The sequence below is a fragment of the Amblyomma maculatum genome, chromosome 6 (assembly GCF_055883805.1).
Source record: "Amblyomma maculatum isolate TAMU_Amacu chromosome 6, ASM5588380v1, whole genome shotgun sequence".
Lineage (NCBI taxonomy): Eukaryota > Metazoa > Arthropoda > Arachnida > Ixodida > Ixodidae > Amblyomma > Amblyomma maculatum.
Genome location: NC_139349.1, coordinates 77,233,088 through 77,250,509, shown reverse-complemented (window position 1 = coordinate 77,250,509; position 17,422 = coordinate 77,233,088). Strand labels below are relative to the sequence as shown.

Sequence of the window (17,422 nt, the reverse complement as noted above, 5' to 3'; positions counted from 1 at the left end):
GGAACGTAGTTTTTTTTTCGCGCATTGTCTTTTGTACAAACCGCTAAAATTTCAAGAATTGTGTGTCACTTTTATGAATCGCAGCAAGTGCGGAAGTTTCTGCTGCAATACTATTAACCAAGTCACCGAATTATTTGTGAGGGCCGTTAGACATGATACGAAGTGGTACGCGCCGCGTAATACTTTTTTCTATTTGTGCACTAAGGGCACATGCGTTGTCGGGGGTCGCTCTCCTCGTACAGTGACTCCCTACAGGTGTGTGTGTGTGTGCTGTGAGACGCGCTCTGCGTTTGGGCTGAGAGAAAGCACCGCGTGGCAGGTGGAAGAGAGGGAATGAGAGGCGGGTGGTCGGAACTGGGCGTCCGGATGGGCGCCGCAAGGCTGCTGCTGCTGCTGCTGCGGCTGACGCTGCTGCCCAGCTGGCAACGCTGGGCAGCGGGCTCACGCTTGCGCCGGCGGGGACGGGGACCTGCCACGGTTCACGATTACCTTGGGTGAGCCATTGTGGAGAGACTCAGCGGGTCCATTGGCCAGTGACTGGGTGCCATCCTGCGTTCGAAACGAGAACAGTGCAAACTGGTCACAAAGACTTTTCCAATCAGCCAGTACGTCGAGGCTGCGCCGCTAATAGCATTACGTTCTGAAGACTATGTTCAGTGCACCTATAATGATTGTAAGGAGTAATAAAGCTTCCGAGATTCTGGCACACTCGTTTTGCGTCTTGAAGAGATTAACACAAAATTTTAACGAGATCCGCTTCTTCGGAAGGGTCAGAAAACAGCGTGGGTCGTTTTTTCTTTCTTTTTTTTTTCGGACATTCGGTTCTTGTGGTCACGCATTATTACTTAAAAAAAAAAAAAGAGGAGCGAGGGGAGGGACACTTTAGTTTCGCTTCGCCTTCAAGGGCATGGCCCAACGAACAGAGCTGAGGGCTCATGTCTGCGGTTCATGTCGCAGGTCACCGTGTCTTTGTTAAAAGTTCACAGCCCACGGGGTTTGCATTCTCAGAGTTCCAACTTTAGCGAAAGTAAGAATATTTTTCTGTCTACGCCCTCCTGATGTAAAAGACTTCTGCGGATGCTAAAGAGGCGCCACTAGATGGATTAGAAACAGACCCCTTGGGCTCTAACCTTTTGGCAAAGTTTGTGCATGCACTCTATTATTCGCTTAGTAAGTAATTCCTTATTTTGTTCCTCTATACATCTCACATGTTCATTAGTGTGAACCCAATTTGTGAAAGGCTTCCCAGTATAGCTACCTCTAAAGCCCCGCTTTAACCAAGCTGTGTATACAGGCGCTCCTGGTTGGCCTAGGAGTAACGTGGTCTATTTCCGCCCCCAATAGTCTTGGAAGGTTGCATTTACATCCCAAAAAAGAAGCTTGAATTGGCAGTGCCTGCAATGTTATGTAATCTCGTGACACCACACCTGCTCTCGTCGAGTCAGTACCCGGCCATGTCACCTGACAACTGCCACCTGCCAGTGCCATGCCCGTCATTTTGTGCTCGCCGCGACGGCAATGCCCGGTTTTCTGCAGAACAAAGCCTTTAACCCTATCCAATAAAAATCCTAACTGCGCTGTCGAGAAATTTAGAAAACAGCGGCCGAATATGTCGTCGCGTGGCTGCCAAGGGGAATCTGCTACACGCTCCTTACCCCTTGCTGAATTTGCCAATGTAATTCGATTATGTGGCAGAACACTGCAGAAATAGTGTATATGCGCCGATAACATACTAATATGGGAATTGGCCCGCATGAAATCCATACGTTTGCATATTCTCTCCTTACGGCTTGCTCATTTTATCCGTACATTGTACGATTTCCGTATGCTGATGCGAAATCAGTGTATTTTCATGCGCCATCTGTACAGTCGATAAGCAGTCCATGTAATTGATATCCAATCCATATATTTTACAAGGTTTCCATATAATATATATGAAAAACATAAGGAAACATAAAACATAATATGGAACGTGCCACTGTACAGAATGCTGACTCACTAATATGAGGACAAGGTAGACGCGTGGGCACGTTGGTTAGACTTTACCGGTGCAGCGCGCATACGACGAGGACGAGAGGACACAAATACACAGCGCTGTGTCTGTGTTTTTCTCGTACACGTTGTATGCGCTACACCAATAATAGACGCTGTTATGATCCATATGCGACACATTAAGGAATGCTTTGTCAGATTTAGTCAGGAGCTCCGATGCAGAAGGCTGTGGTGGCCAACAAAGGCGCTAAATGGAAGAGGGAGGAAGGAATAGCTGCTGCTGATGACAAGCGGCCTATCTCGGATGATCATACACGTATTCCGGCGAGGGCTGATGATTGGGGCGTTTGCAGGAAAGCTGTGGCATAGTTGTATTTTCTGTGCACATGATGACACTTGGTAATTCCTGCCAGTAGCTTCAACTCTAAGAGAATCTGCAAAATTATCCGCGTTTGGAAAATCACTACATAAGCTTGGTAAGTGGTGCTGGATAGCCACTGTACGGCGCTCCTGTACTACCTGTATTCTTTTTAGCCTACCACTCAATGCCACCCTTGAACAAACCGCGAATTCTCGCCACAAGACGAGACGCCATAAGAATTGTCTCCTACAGCAAACCGAAAGCAAGGAACTTTCCTCAGAACGACGCGCAAAATGAGCTGTATATGCTGATCTGCCAAACAAAGACAAGGAGAACAATAGTCTACTTCTAGAGGGAATATTGCGTAGATCATTAAGACCACAGTAGCGGTCTAAAATTTAAACACTTGCCCACGGAGCCGATCGTCTGTCCCCACATTTAATATTCACGCCGAAGCAGTCACCCTAGGAGAACTAAAAGCAGTGCTTACAAACCGTCACTACTTGGGTCTCCAACAATAGCACCGCATTTTGCTGTGTAAACTGTAGCACAGTTGTTAGCTTTCCAAGTGAATATAAAGCGGGATTCACAACAGTCCAGTATATTATGAGGCGATTCCATCCTATTTATAGCACTGTCTATTCTCTGGCTCCATACATAAACAGCTTCCCGTTTGAAGCTATATACTGAAATCATTAACAAACCCGCTAATCTTTTCAACAAATAATATACATGTAACAAAAGCAATTGATGAAACGAAAAAAAAAATTACCTCTACATTTTAATTTAGCCGACAATTTTCATTTTATAGATCGGCTTCCGTATACACCTTCCAGGACATCGTACCTTAGAGCCGTGGTGTTCTCCATGGTGGTGAACGACCGAAGAGCGCCGTATGTCAGGACTTCCGCTTCTGCTTCCGGCTCTGCTTCCAGCCCTGCTTCCAACCCTGCTTCCTGTTGAGCAGCAAGAAAGCAAACGTAAGCAACCAGCAGAATGCCTTCAGCTTCTGTAAAATCCAAACAAGTGAAAAAACTTCTTGCTTTTGATAACTATATGGTAAACTATACATGAAAACGATGTCTTTTATTTTACTTTGCGCCTTAATAGATGCGCGACAATTGTTGCATTTTCCTTTGGCACCGAACACAGACGTCTTTCAGGCACACATGTGAATACTCTCGCCTGTGGTAAGACGCAAAGCAAGGCATGGAGGAAGCTGCGGGACCCAACAAAAATGTCTTTGTCGCGATATGACAGTGCCCCACTCCTCCCCCCCCCCCCCCCCCCCCCAAATAAATAGACAAGCTCATTTTAAATGACTTAGTATGGTTAAATGCCACGGTTTGCTATTAGGTTTATTACTATTGTCTGCTCTAGCAGCACAGGACAAGCCGATACATAACTTAGTAGCCGTAGCAGCATTGAGGTACTTGACCAGGCTTTCTGGATTTATTTAGGAATATGCTTTCCTCCGAGTGTTTTGTTGTTGACGCGAAAGTATTGCCGCCAACTGTATCATTCGAACCAAGTACAACAGAATATGCTAGTAAATTGAGAGTATCATTATTATTTATTATTAAGCAGATGCGTAGACTTCAGTGGCTCGATAACCACATCAGTTTTTAGGGCAGCTGCCTGCGGCAGTTTTCAAAGTAGAAAATTCCTCTAAGCTTTGTTCTGGTGGTTGCAGGAAACATGTACAGTGGTGCCTGGTTATGGGGATGCCCAACAATATGGACTAGAATATAATTCTGGACAATTTTTGTGAGGACCTGATTTTCAACACATTTACCCTTGTTAATAAGTAAATCCACTGTCTGGACAATGAGCAGGAAGGAAATGTTCACAGCCCATGAATGTTTCTCGCGTTAATATAGAAAGCGATGACATCGAAATCTCTACGGCCCTGTTCAGATACATTTTCTGCCATTTAAGAACAGGCCACTTGAGGAACACAACTAAAGAGTGTAAATGACTAAGGGATGACACTTTTCTTTTTTGCTCTCATGCTTTACAGCGTGGTTTCTCAGCCGCTGCACCCTACTATTTTTCGTATTGCCTGAATGGCTGTGAATAAAACTCTTACTTGAGCTAAGAAGAATACAAAACTGAGTAGATTTCAGTCTCCTGTATGCTATTGTGACGTATTTGAAAGGTTGAAGAAGCTGTCATTTATTCATAACATGCCATTAAGCTATCATAGACCGCAAAAAAGGTCACGTTGCATCAATTTATTTTAATAATATCGCTATCTATAGTTATGTGCTTCCAAGAATTGTCCAATTTTAACTTCATTGACCCGCACTTTGCTTAAAAGCAGGCCACAATCATGGTGTATTTTATTGAATATTTTTGTTTTCAACTATTTGTTGCTACGTACGACTCTCTTTACGGACAGTTTTTTGGGAGAACCAAAGTGCCCATAATAACAAGCCCTGACTGCAGTCCGATTAAAGCCATTTAAGTTCGGATATAGAATATGTTTAGCATCTGTGGCTCTTTTATAGCACATATTAGCAGCGGAAATGACGCAGTGGACAGAAAAAGATAAAGACAAGCGAATGATAAGTTTTTTTTCTTTGCTTCCCGTTGTTTTTATTTTGGGCTGGTATGAATGTAGTTTGGAGTCCGAATGTTCTGCATATAGTCATAATGAAGCCAATGAGCCGGTAGCAGCCTACGTAGGATCTAATCAATCGAAATGATTGAAAACCCATTTGTCGCGTGTTGAGTCAGTGAAGATCTTTCCACCAGATTGGCCAGTGCACTGGCATCTACCACAACGTAGCACCTAAAGTACTCATAGGAGTCACATAATTAGGGCGTAACTCTAGGCGCCCATGTCTGATGCACTGCAGATAATTATACTTGCAGTGACCGAAGACTACCTGATCCTTTAGGAGGGAATTCTTTTTCTGCGGGATTAAAGTTGCGAGGACTGTCAGCGGCGCGTACAACGGAGCGGGCCATTAAATCGACGAAATGAACTTACACATAAATGCGGAATAACATAAATTTGGACTTTGTAGCTACGAATTCATCGTAATGCCCAGTTCTAAATGTGCGGTAAAGGAATATAAGTTCAGAAATTCCGGCAAGTCGATATTGATCCATAATGTAGAAGTGATGGCAAAACCAATACAATGACAAGGAATTGAAACACACAACACAAGCGCTAACACACATCATTAACCTTTGTGGTGTGTATTTCTATTCCTTCTGCGTTGTCTTGGTTTTGCAGTCACTCTTACTTTAAAGGAATACTTTAGTTTTTATTATATCAACAGCCACTGCATTCGAAACAAAGGTGTTTTAAACGGAGGCCGACCTCAATGAGCCTCGCAATTTTCACCTCTGCTTGCAGAACGTAAACAATATTTTCTCTACGGATGGTGGTCCCGTGCAAAAATAGAGTATTGGTCAATCTGTGAACATTTCTCTTAGCGGGAAATTGTTTCTTATAGTATTACTATCCTTTCTTTCATAAAATATAGATCTAAAGCTATTTCGCAAATTCCGAATAGTGGAAGAGCTTCAAGATTTGAACTAATACTGATGAACAGAAACGTGGTCGCTCAGTGGTGTTGCATCATTACAAATTGATAGTTATCTTACATATCTGTTTACGAGTGGAAGTAGCAGGTAATTTGTATTGGTTACTGAGAAACTTTTTACTGCCTACAAAAACTGCCGCTGCTTTGCTTGTCAGTTGTTAAGGAGGGAAGACCGGAGCAGCTTAACTAATCAATGTTTTGTTTTCTTTTTCTTCTTTCATTGAAAGTGAATGAAACTAGCGTGACGAGTTGACTTGGTGCGCAATCCACTCAGGCGCGAGGAAAATTGATCGCGTCCACTTTTCTATGCATAACTTCATCCGTCCTTGTATTTAGGCAGCTCACATGCTTGCATCAGACCAAAGGCTGTGACGAAACCCTGAACAAACTTGAAGCGTAATTGCTTTCTCAAACTGAGCCGATAATAGAATTACTGCTGTGTGTAGCGTTAAGAGACTAGGAGTCCGTTAAACAAATAGTTTTATCTTTATACGTCTTTTAATATGGGCTTCTTTCTTTTTCAGCACAGTCACTGCTTTGAGTTTGTGCAATAAGGACTTGCATTGATCCACTTTCGCCGCAAAGGCATACGCCTGCTGTAAAGCTCTCTCCTATGAAGATTTCGAGGAAATAAGAAAGATGTAAAATGAGCGAGGTTTGGAAATTATTAGGAAGTGGATGAAAACGAACTTTATTGTAGTCAACCGGCTGCAGCTTCTCCAGCTGCATGAAACCTGCCTGGCTCTTTTTAATATCAGAATAATATGCTTTTCGCACTTCAGGTATGAAGAATAGCAAATGAAGAATGGCATTTTGCATGAGTTAGTAGAAAATTTCTAATTTGTGTTTAAAATTATGCAGCGCAATTTTTCTAGTCTTGAAGAGACTTGGGAGAGTTTCTAATTAGCTCTGCTGAGAAAGAGAAGTTGTCGGCTAAGGACGGCGATAAGCCGACGGCTTCATGTAAACACATGAAAGCGCGATCAATGCATATTAAAAAAAAAGTATTGAATGAACAAAACTCGAGTATCTACTGCTATTTTCTTAAAATATGACAGCTCAGCGGGAAATACTCAGTGGCATTCATTTTTTTTAGATCCCATTTATGCAGCTACCTGATTAGGTGCTACAGGAGCCCTTCCCTACAATATTTCAATGTGCCTGTTGCCAGAGTTTGATATCACAGGCATTGTTAGACCATAGTTAAGTACATCAGTACTGTTTTGACACTATGCGAGTCTAATCAAGTTGATATTAGCTGGATGCGTATAGAAGCCGAAATAAAATGTACTTTCTTTACTCCACAAAGTTCCCAGATAATGCCTGAGCGATTAATATTTTGTGAAATAAGCAACGAAAACACTTAGCTTTATCTTATGAAAGGACGTGTAAAGAATAAACAACTCGAGCAAATACTTTCCATTAAATAATATGAGATGATCCAATATCTTTGTAAATTTAAAAATTGCTGTATTAGGTTCTTGAACCACAGGATATCATGACAAAGCTCCGAACAATATTTTGCTAGATTCGGAATTGTTCTTTTGCAGTTCGAGCTGTTCCAGGTCCAGCTTTGTCCAGCTTCGTGGCGGTTTACACGCAACTGGACGCGTCACTAGTTTTCACCTCCGCAATCAATGTTATATTCCAAAAGCTAGAGCCTCTGAAGCGATAGGCAACAATGCTAGACGTTGGCGGTAAACGTCCCGACCATAACAGCTGGGACTACTTATTTGGCATAGGCGAGTGGTACTGACATTAAAAAGCGGTTTCACGTTTTCTAGTAAAGTGAAAAAAGTCGAAATGACAACTTCGAATAATTGCGCAGTTTCGAGCTATTTTTCTGCTAAACACAAAACCAACAACTAAAACTTTGCTTCATTGTACACCGACCGGTGAGCTATACTACTAACACGGCTTGCTTCACCGCATTGTCAACCGAAATTCTCAACATGGACTGTTAAAAAAAGAAAAGCTCATCCCAAAGTAACCAAGAAACCTAAATCAGTTTTTCACGTATTTGCATGATTGTCAAACGCCAGCTAAGAAAGAAAAGCAGCAAGAACCTGTTAGTCATAAATATTTTCAAGCATAACAGTGGAGTGATCGTCAGTGTCGAAAATTGTGCATTGAATAAATGTCCAAGCTTGACCGACACCCGCTTTCAGTGCCAGTGAATGAGTGTACAATTATTGGCAGGGATGGTGGTTGGAACTGCGGCTGGTGAAGTTCTCAGTCAGGGCTCTATTAGCTCTGCTGACATTTTTTATATGTTGACTAGTGCCTCCTGATATTTGAGGGAGACGCTAGCTGGCAACACACCCCGCTTTTCCAAAGCAGCATCATACGCCTTAAAACGGTGGAGGTTGTGCGGCTGTAACATGAGTAAAAGTAGTGGTGTCGCCACACCAAAAAACATGCATTGACATATAGTGTTAATGAAGGCAATGTAAGTGATCGGGATTAGGGTACATATGAGGATCTATATAAACTTTCTGAAGAAGGTAGCAGTCTCTTCGCGTGTAGATGTTTGGAGGGGGGGGGGGGGGCATCAGTGCGTCATCAGGTGCGTTTCCAAGTATGTATCGTAGTGCGAAAATAGGGGAAAGAGCTCAAGGAGAAGGCCATGCTCAGTGAGTCAGATGGAAAGATGCTGAGATGCTGAGTTGCTGAGATGGAAAGTGGTTTGTTAAGTGTTGGGGTCACGATAACTTCTGCGTGCTTTTATTGTGCTGGTGATAAGCCAAAATCTATTATTGGTTGTTGATGTATTGTGTAACATCTCAAAGAGCGCAGGTGGATAGGTTGCGTTGGATGGTGTTGCTAATTTTGTCAGCTTCTGGTGTACTGGATCTACTGGCAGATCGCGCAATGGCAAACAACAGCTCATAGGTGACGGGTCCGTCTAATTAAAAATTTTGGCAGCTCTGTAGTGGGGTCAGGTAGGGGTGGCTAAACAGTGCCTACTGGATGCGGTAGTCGATGATAAAGACGTGATACGTACTCTTGTAGTTACAGGGAACGGTTTGTGGAGTTTGGTGGATAGGGGTTTCATGTGTAGTGTGTATACTTTGTGATTGTATATTTTCTGCACTGCCGATGTGAAGCTGTCATTGTTATTGTTTTGGGGACCTGCGGCCTTGCCAAGTTGTCATTACAACGTTTTCTGCTGTGCTCCCTTATCCTACGTACACATTGGGTGTAAATAAAACATTATTATTATTATTATTATTATTATTATTATTATTATTATTATTATTATTATTATTATTATTATTATTATTGTTGTTGTTGTTGTTGTTGTTGTTGTTGTTGTTGTTGTTGTTGTTGTTGTTGTTGTTGTTGTTGTTGTTGTTGTTGTTGTTGTTGTTGTTGTTGTTGTTGTTGTTGTTGTTGTTGTTGTTGTTGTTGTTGTTGTTGTTGTTGTTGTTGTTGTTGTTGTTGTCGGGTTGAAGAAGGCATTTCGAAATGGCCAAGCTTTTGAATGCACTAAGGGCTCCCCGGCGCGAGTCGCAGACTTGAAGTAAATTTTGGGATGAATATTGGTATGCGTATTTTTGGACTTTCTCTGTAGGCTGTCGGGTTGCTTTTAACATATTTCGATGTTTCCCGAGTGGCTGATAATGAGTATGTGCAAAATAATAGATGCACAACTTGAACAACAACAATTTCGGGGAACTCAAAGTGCCTGCGCGTAAACGAAGATTTATAAAACAAGGCGGGAAACTGGAACCATTATCGTCGTTGCATCCAACCCTTAAAGACAGAGCTTAAGGTCTCTCTCGCCTCTATTTTTTTCCAGTGACATAAAATGACATTTTTGGCTGCCTTTTAGAATGACTGAAGTTTACACACACTTATACAGCGTTGAAACTTAAAATTCATTAAGAGACATTGTGCATCTAATGACAAGAGAAAATAAAAAAAAAAAAATCTCCACGAAAGAAGTAAATTAGTAGCATTACTGGGCACCGTCGCTTCCAGCATGTGGGGATAATGTATCCAGTTGCTTGGCATTGCTCAAAGTGCCTAATGCAGTTAGGTCGCACGGGAGCGGAGATGTTGAAAATGTATTATTTAAAATTTGTATTTTTTTTTTGAAATACTGAGCAGGAATATAACGTTTTTCCGCCATTGTATTCTGTGCTGGTTTTTAAAATTCCTTTGAGAGGCATTAATGCATTAAACCACACCCCCGACAAATACTGCAAATTATCAGTGGACGCAACTTCCCTTCCCCTTCTCCCTATTTCCCGTAAAATGGCTTTGGTGTCTCCCCTAAAATGGCTTAATTAATGGCATGAGAACACTTCGGCAAATTAATGAAACGTTTGTTTGAAAGCGATCGTATACAATGCCATCTGAAAAAGCCCTTATTTTTAGAGATTGCTGTGTTCCAGTGTAGGTGTACCAAGCAGCAGCTCCGCTGAGTTAACAAAATTTATTAGGCTACTAACTAACGCAGAGCTATTCTCATACATAGTTAAGCGGTGCTTTCATTGTGCAGGAAAAATGACTTCAAGAAAACCCAACAAGTAAAGGATAGTACAACAAGTTCGCGTGAGTGCAGAACTGATTAAAAACAATATGAAAAGGAGCGCTCTCTCTGCAAAGCCCCTTGCTGGTCGGCTGAGCCTGAACAGGCCAGTCCTTGGATGTGGAAAAGAAAGAAAGGCATAGAATATTGAATGTGTTCATTGCGGCTCAGCCCCCTCCCTGACCTGAGGACAGTTCGTACAGTCAGCTTCTTCACACTATCAGGAGTGGAAGGGCGCTAGAGAGGCGGAGAACGCATAAGTTTGAATTTTTCCAAGGATGTGCGCTTTCTCGGCGTTGAGTCGAAGAAACATCAGCTGAAGGGATATCGTTTGAAGGAATGGGGTGTTGTTTTCATTTATTTATTTTCTATCTATCCTATTACTACGAGAGTAGTTCTCGTTCAAGAATCTTCAAGTAAACTTCCCAAGACTATAATTGATGTGCGAAAGTGGCGATTGCTGAGAACTCTAAGAGCAGATGTTGGAATTGCCTTCCTCGTGGCCATGGAAACTTGCCCAGTTATCTTCCTGGATCCCCAAGCGGCACTCCAGATGCAATTCATGTGGGCCCAACTGCCATTCTCAACTCCAATACAGGAATCAAGTAATAACCTCAGCCTCATGAATCAGTGCTTCATGACGCAATAGGGAGCTCAAAGGCCCAAATGGCTTGCTCCGCTGCTAACCCGCAACTCTGCAGATTCACTGAAGCAGCTCAGCAAGAAGCAAAGGTGGCAACCTGAAAAGGCTTAATTACCACACGCTTCAATCGATCTTCAATCCCTTGGGATACAGCGCGCGAGTTAACCGCATGCGCATTACGTATGAACGAATGACGGCAACAAGGAAAAAACACCAGGCATGGAAATGGCTCTATGATAGGGTGCCACGCGGCTTCCTTAGAAGTCTTTTTTTTTTTAAGTGCTTTCAAAAGACGAAAGCTGTGGTGGACGGCACATTTCAAAAAGGCCCCGCAACGGCTGTAGAGAAATTCATCGATCGAGTCAAGAGGCCCTGCTGCCTTTTTGCAGAAAGGTGCGAGAACCCTGCTTGCGTAGGCGGGTGAGGGATATAGATATCGCGAATCTACGACTTCTGGGTCTCCCCGCGGTCGTATAAGAGAAGACAAGGAAGAAGATGGAATGAGGGAAAAAAACATTAAGAAAAGCCTTGAGCCATGGTATAAAAAAAAAGAACGTTGCAGCAGTCAGCGTTACAGTCCTTCTATCAATCCACCCCCCTCCTTTTTTTTTTTTTTTTTTTTTTTTACTATCCTCATCATTTCTCGGAGGAAAAATCGATGGGTTTCTCTTCGGGCTGAAATTGATGTCGATTCTCCGCAACTTTCCCCGCATCTGCCGTTATATGATGGTTTGCTCCCTCTACCTGTTCAGCTCCCTTTCTTTCTCATGTGTCTCCAATCCGTATCTGTGTGCATGATGCTCGTGGAGGTTAGGTTTTCGCTTTAGCCTAGACGTTGAAATGTTCCAAGCAGGTGCACGGTATTTATAAAAGGCTGCAATATACGCGTCCTCTTTGGCGCATCTACTGCAATATTGAACCGGAATAGAGCATAGGTTACTTTTCCTTTCCTGCAGCAGCGTGCTTCTGAAATTTATGCCTGCTATAGTGAAGTTCTAGGTGTATTGGAAACTGTCTCGTTGAATTTGATTGATCTTATACAACACGTGAGTGTTGCAGCAAAACAAGAACTGAAGAAATATCACAAAAGGACTGTCCAATTCCAATGTCTAGGGTGCGCATGAATTTTATTACTAGTAACATTTGGTTTGGTTTGATTTATGGGATTACACGTCAAAAGATGTCCCAGGCTATGAGAGCCGCCGAAGTAGAGGACTCCAGAAATTTAGACCACCTAAGGTTCTTTAACGTACACTGACATCACACAGCACACGGACACCTAGCTTTTTCGCCTCCATAAAAAAGCGGCCGCCGAGGACGGTATTCGATCCCGCATCCTTGGGCACAGTAGTCCAGCGCCCTAACCCCTTTGCCACCCCGGCGGGGCCGGGGTAGAAAAGATTGTGCCACTGTTAACGGACTTGACCAGTGAAAAAGCATAGACAGTGTGAACAGTGCATCAATACAAGCCAAATAATGCATTAAACCGTATGGCATCGTTTTCATTCTTAGTTTTAGTAGTTTTCAAGGAACGGGAACGACACGAGAGGACGTGCTAGGTGAGGCAACATTTGCACTATATTATAATAGGGAGCGTACCCCCCTTGAAACGAACCGAATTTGATACCTTATGTAAGGCACCAGATTTCGACCAGTATTTTTGCTCCGTACACAGAATCATTAGGTTGCGTCATTGAGTGGCTATGTCTAAACGCAAATGTGTAATCAGCCAGTTGTCGACCATTTGACTTGGCTCCTATTTCTTTGGGAAGAGCGGGAGGGGGGGGGGGGGGCGAGAAAAGGTGTAGTGTACAGAGGAAGGGAAGGGTGTGTTTATATTTTCCTAGTGTCGTTGGAGCGGGAGGGGGGAGGGGGGGGAGAAAGGGTGTAGTGTACAGAGGTAGGGAAGATTTTTTTTATATTTTCCTAGTGTCGTCCTCTCGGTGAAACGCGCATTCCTGAATGAAGTGTTCTTGAAGTTCTTTGGAGTTAAAGACACTATAATAATTGTATGCTTGGTTGAGCTTCAACTGGAGCCATGGTAGTGGCGATGACGGCAGCCGAGATGCTGCTACAACGTGAAATAAAGCACTAAACTTGTGCGTTGTCTCACCTTCGGCGAAGCATTTAGGTTCGGTCAACCGCATTATTGTAATACAGCTTGGCAATTATTCATAATTTAGGTGTGCAGTGTGTGCCGCATACTTCGGGCGTCGATTCTGGCAGATAATTCCTCTCTAGCATCCTGTGGAGTTCGCAGCGCGTAAAAGGACATTGAAAAAAAAAAAAAAGAAACATTTTAAAATCTGCAGACAGTCGTCATCATTGAGAAGAAACTGTTATGTAAAATAAGGTTCGCCCTTGATGCTGCCCATGTCAGCCGTGCGCTCCATTCCTGGTGTACGTAGTTGCTGTAATATAGATGGCAGCATGTAGACAGCCAAGGCATCTCTCTTGCTGGTAGGCAAAATATCTACGACATTGTTGCATTTCCTCCCCGCATTACACATCACACCACTTCTTACAAACAAGTCTCATTAGAGAGTTTACAACATCAAAACGCAAAGCTCTCGAGAAGAGAGAAGATGTGCATAACGACGCGCACGTGCATACTCACCCGACGTTCCGCTTTTATTGGACCAAATGTAACCAGTGGTACACACCGCCGCGGTAGCTCAGGGATTAGGGCACTCGGCCGTTGATCCTTAGGACACAGAATCAAATCTTAGCCCTATTGGCCGTTTTTCATGCAAATGAAAGCAAGGCACCCGAGTACTGTGCGATGTCAGTAAATGTTCATGAACCCGAGGTAGTCGGAATTTTCAGAGCCCTCCCCTGCGGCATCCCTCATAGCCTGTTTCACTTTGGGACGCAAACCCTCCAGCGAGCTAATTGTCACCAAGGTGTACGAGAAGATACAATACATTTATAATTCCTTGGCTAATATATATGGAATGCAGCTGCCGACCTCTAGCAGGTTTTGTAGAAAGAAGATTCGATTCACTAGCCAAAAGAAGGATTGAAAACATAGTGCAGCCAACCTCAAAGGCGGCTGCAGAAATGGGCGCAGCACGCGGGCACCTGTAGGGGGTGTGGCGCAAGAGGCGCCTGTGTTCTGTGGGATAATTCGAAACTCTTCAGTATGGCGTCCTTCATATCCTGAGTCGCTTCGAGACGTTAAACAAGGCATCCCATATCAAAAAGCATAAAAAGTTATGAAAACAAATATTGGTATTTGAATAGATGTGATGCATATGTGGCCCATATCGTAGTTTTTCTTTCTTAAATGTTCAGAGTTTAGTAATGTAGCAAAGCTAACTATTTCGTTTTTTTACTGGGCAGTAGTAGATTGGCTGTTTCTAACGAAAGCATACACGTGAGGTCTTTGCTGCCTTTACGTGCAATAAGCTTCCCTGTAGGTTGGTGAAGGAGCTCCGCGGACGGAGGGTCATCGATGCTCACCTGCCCTCGAAGGGGACAGCTGGGAGCAGGCACTCGCTCTCCGGGACCCCGCATGCAGGCTGGCGTGGCTGTGGCGGCGCTTGTCCTTGCCGCTGCCCAGCTTGAGGTGCGACAGGCGCGGATTGGGAGAATTGAAGATAGTGCGCTGGTTTCGGAACCGAGCTCTGCAAGCATACAGGGACACTTAGGACACTTGTGTTTCTGTACACACGCCCTGAACGGTTCGGCAACCTGTTTTTTTTTTTTTTATATTGTACGTAAGTTTCACGAATATCAGTAAGGTTAACGGAAAATAGTACTTGCATACATTATGGATGCGGCACTTAGTAGCCGACCTCGACAAAACACCGCCACATACCAAGTATCAAACCCGAAACCCAATAGCCTAGGTTTACCCTAATGGCTTAGAAAAAACGAGGCTTCGTAATTTTCTTTGTTTTTGTGTTTGTTCATTAACTAAAAGCCTCGACTTCCAAGCGCGCAGTGAAAAGTTTATTGATATTTGACAATTCTTTCGGAACAGAACCGCAAATAAACGTGCAGAGAGGTTAGGTAAAACTTTATGAATGGAAATAGGAGCAAACAAATAAAGGCAAGAGCACAAGCGCGAAAATTCCTTAGTCAGCGAAGTCGCGTATAGATAACTTTGCAGGGAATGAATTTTAGCCATGTGGTACATATTCGATGCTATAACTCTTACTTGAACTGCTGCTGTAGTCACGTATATATATATATACGAAAGGCTTTCAGTCAGGATAGAATGGCAATCTGCTCAAACGGGGAGTATACCTCGGAGTTACTACAGCAGCGATACACTCTGTGCTGCTATATTTTCGTGCGCTCTGTCCTTCGTTGAAGGTCGACGCTTCTGAAGCTCGAGAGACCTCGGCACCGCAAGATCACGAGTGCGTTCAATTGAATCACACGTACTTATGCCCTGCACAAAAGTTCGAACCTGAATAGCAATACATTGGATAAGTTCAGAACAACTGCGTATTCGCGGTCTGCGTCATTTTAATTTCATATATATCGTGGAATACTGAGGGAACTCAGATAAAAGGAACCATGGGATGAAAACATTGTGTACCTGCTGAACAGTTGTAATGCGACACACATTCCGACGAACATGATGGCAAGACAAACGATGATGGGCACCATGTTCTCCTCAGACATGCTGCTGTCCGTCTTGGGGTCCATGCCGAAGGGGCGCATGGTCTGCAGCTCCACATCTGCAAAATGGTGAGCATCATGATGGCTTATGATGAGCATCATGATACCATTTTGGCGGCTCCCACATTTTCTACTGCTTGCAATACTTCAAGCCTAAGACAGCAGAAACCACCATGTAATCATCACATAAGCAAGGCGCACTTCATGGGCTGCCTGCAAAGATCTGATGCGTAATCAGCAAGCGCCCGATAAGACGGGCAGCCTCACATACTCTACCTGACTTCCAGTACTACGCATTCATGCTCTCCCTCTGCTTACCGGGCATAATTGTGTAGTCATGCAAATGATTCTGTAGTTATCTTTGAACATAGTGTGGCGTTAGAAGCCGCTGCACAGAAATAAGAGTGATCTATTGTAAATTGCTTGTCGTGATGGTTCGGTAAGGAGCTTTCGGCTTTGAAGCGGGGGTCGTGGAATCGTGTGCTGGCAAGATACTGCATTTAAAAGAAGGTGAAATGTGAAACCACGTACGTACTGCACGATGAAACTGTTTGATGAAGGAGATCATGCGTTTGAAATTAATGTGAATATCTTGACTAGAGCATATACGGTATTGAATGAATAGCACAGTACAGTCCGACTGCACAAAAATTATTCGGCGACGTCTCGGGAGCAGAGATAAATTGCACAGTTTGCACGTAGTGTTCAAGCTGATCTTCAAGGCTTGCCAACTAGGTGGTGAATCCTGGTTACAGATCACTATCTAAACGAAATGGGCTAATTTCATCCGCCGACACATCAGACCAGATATTGTCCAGAAAAAAATGCTGTTAAGAGCACCAAAGGTGTTGAGCCGAATGGAGAACACGCTAACATGATTACTCAAAGATGTATTCACACACATATACACCGAGTACCTTACCACATGCGTCATACCATGCAAAGAAAAGCACTGCACCTATAACATGCAGTGTGCGCGAATCAAAATTCTCCCAACCTGGTAGACAGGAAGTGCCATTGACGTCATTAAAAAGGTAGTAACCATCCTTGCAAGTGCAGTAATTGTCGTCACACTCGGCGTGCTTGTCGATCTTCAGGCACTGCTCGTTGCGCCGGCAGGGCTGTCCCAGCATGCGAACTGAAAAGAGATCGCGAAACGGAAGTCAGAAGAAGACTGAGACGCAAAAAAATAACCATACATTTTGCCCCCAAAATCACCCCCCTCGACAGCTTACGGCTCATGGCACGCTGTCGCGACCACGTATGAATACATACATGGTCGCGATGCAGCGTTGCTCATGGAGGCTTAACTTCTGTGGAGGTAGAGTACACAAACAACCGTCCGCTGGGACTCAAAAGCTAACTGACCGATCTAAGTGGCTCCGGACTCTTCTTGTACCGTGTGTTCTTTGCTGCTGCGTTTTGTGATGCAAGGTTGAAACATTTCTTGAATAATTACGCATCGCTAGTACTCAATTGAAACGAGATATTGCTCCTGTTTCAGCAAAGTCTTTCAGCATCACGTAGATCGCCTGACGTCTTGTGAATCTCATCTCAGTGTCGTGTTTATAAATGATACATTCGGTACAGAATGAACAACAGTTTATATCGTTGCTCAGTCGCTGTACGGCCACTAAACCTTTTTTCTGGGAACGCGCCCCCGAACACTCATACTTGCGCACGAAACTTAATACTCGACA

At 43.6% G+C, this 17,422-nt stretch overlaps 1 protein-coding gene across 1 annotated transcript in view; it reads right to left on the bottom strand.

The window, feature by feature from the left end:
* Nucleotides 1–441: 441 nt before the first annotated feature.
* Nucleotides 442–17,422, bottom strand: part of jus (EB domain-containing julius seizure protein) — a 180,128-nt gene continuing 163,147 nt past the window's right edge. The window contains exons 3-7 of the mRNA XM_084607979.1: nucleotides 16,720–16,860; nucleotides 15,640–15,781; nucleotides 14,553–14,716; nucleotides 3,200–3,309; nucleotides 442–549 (exon numbers count right to left, since the gene is read on the bottom strand). Coding sequence (XP_084464105.1) covers nucleotides 442–549; nucleotides 3,200–3,309; nucleotides 14,553–14,716; nucleotides 15,640–15,781; nucleotides 16,720–16,860 — 665 coding nt within the window. The remainder of the gene's footprint in view (nucleotides 550–3,199; nucleotides 3,310–14,552; nucleotides 14,717–15,639; nucleotides 15,782–16,719; nucleotides 16,861–17,422) is intronic.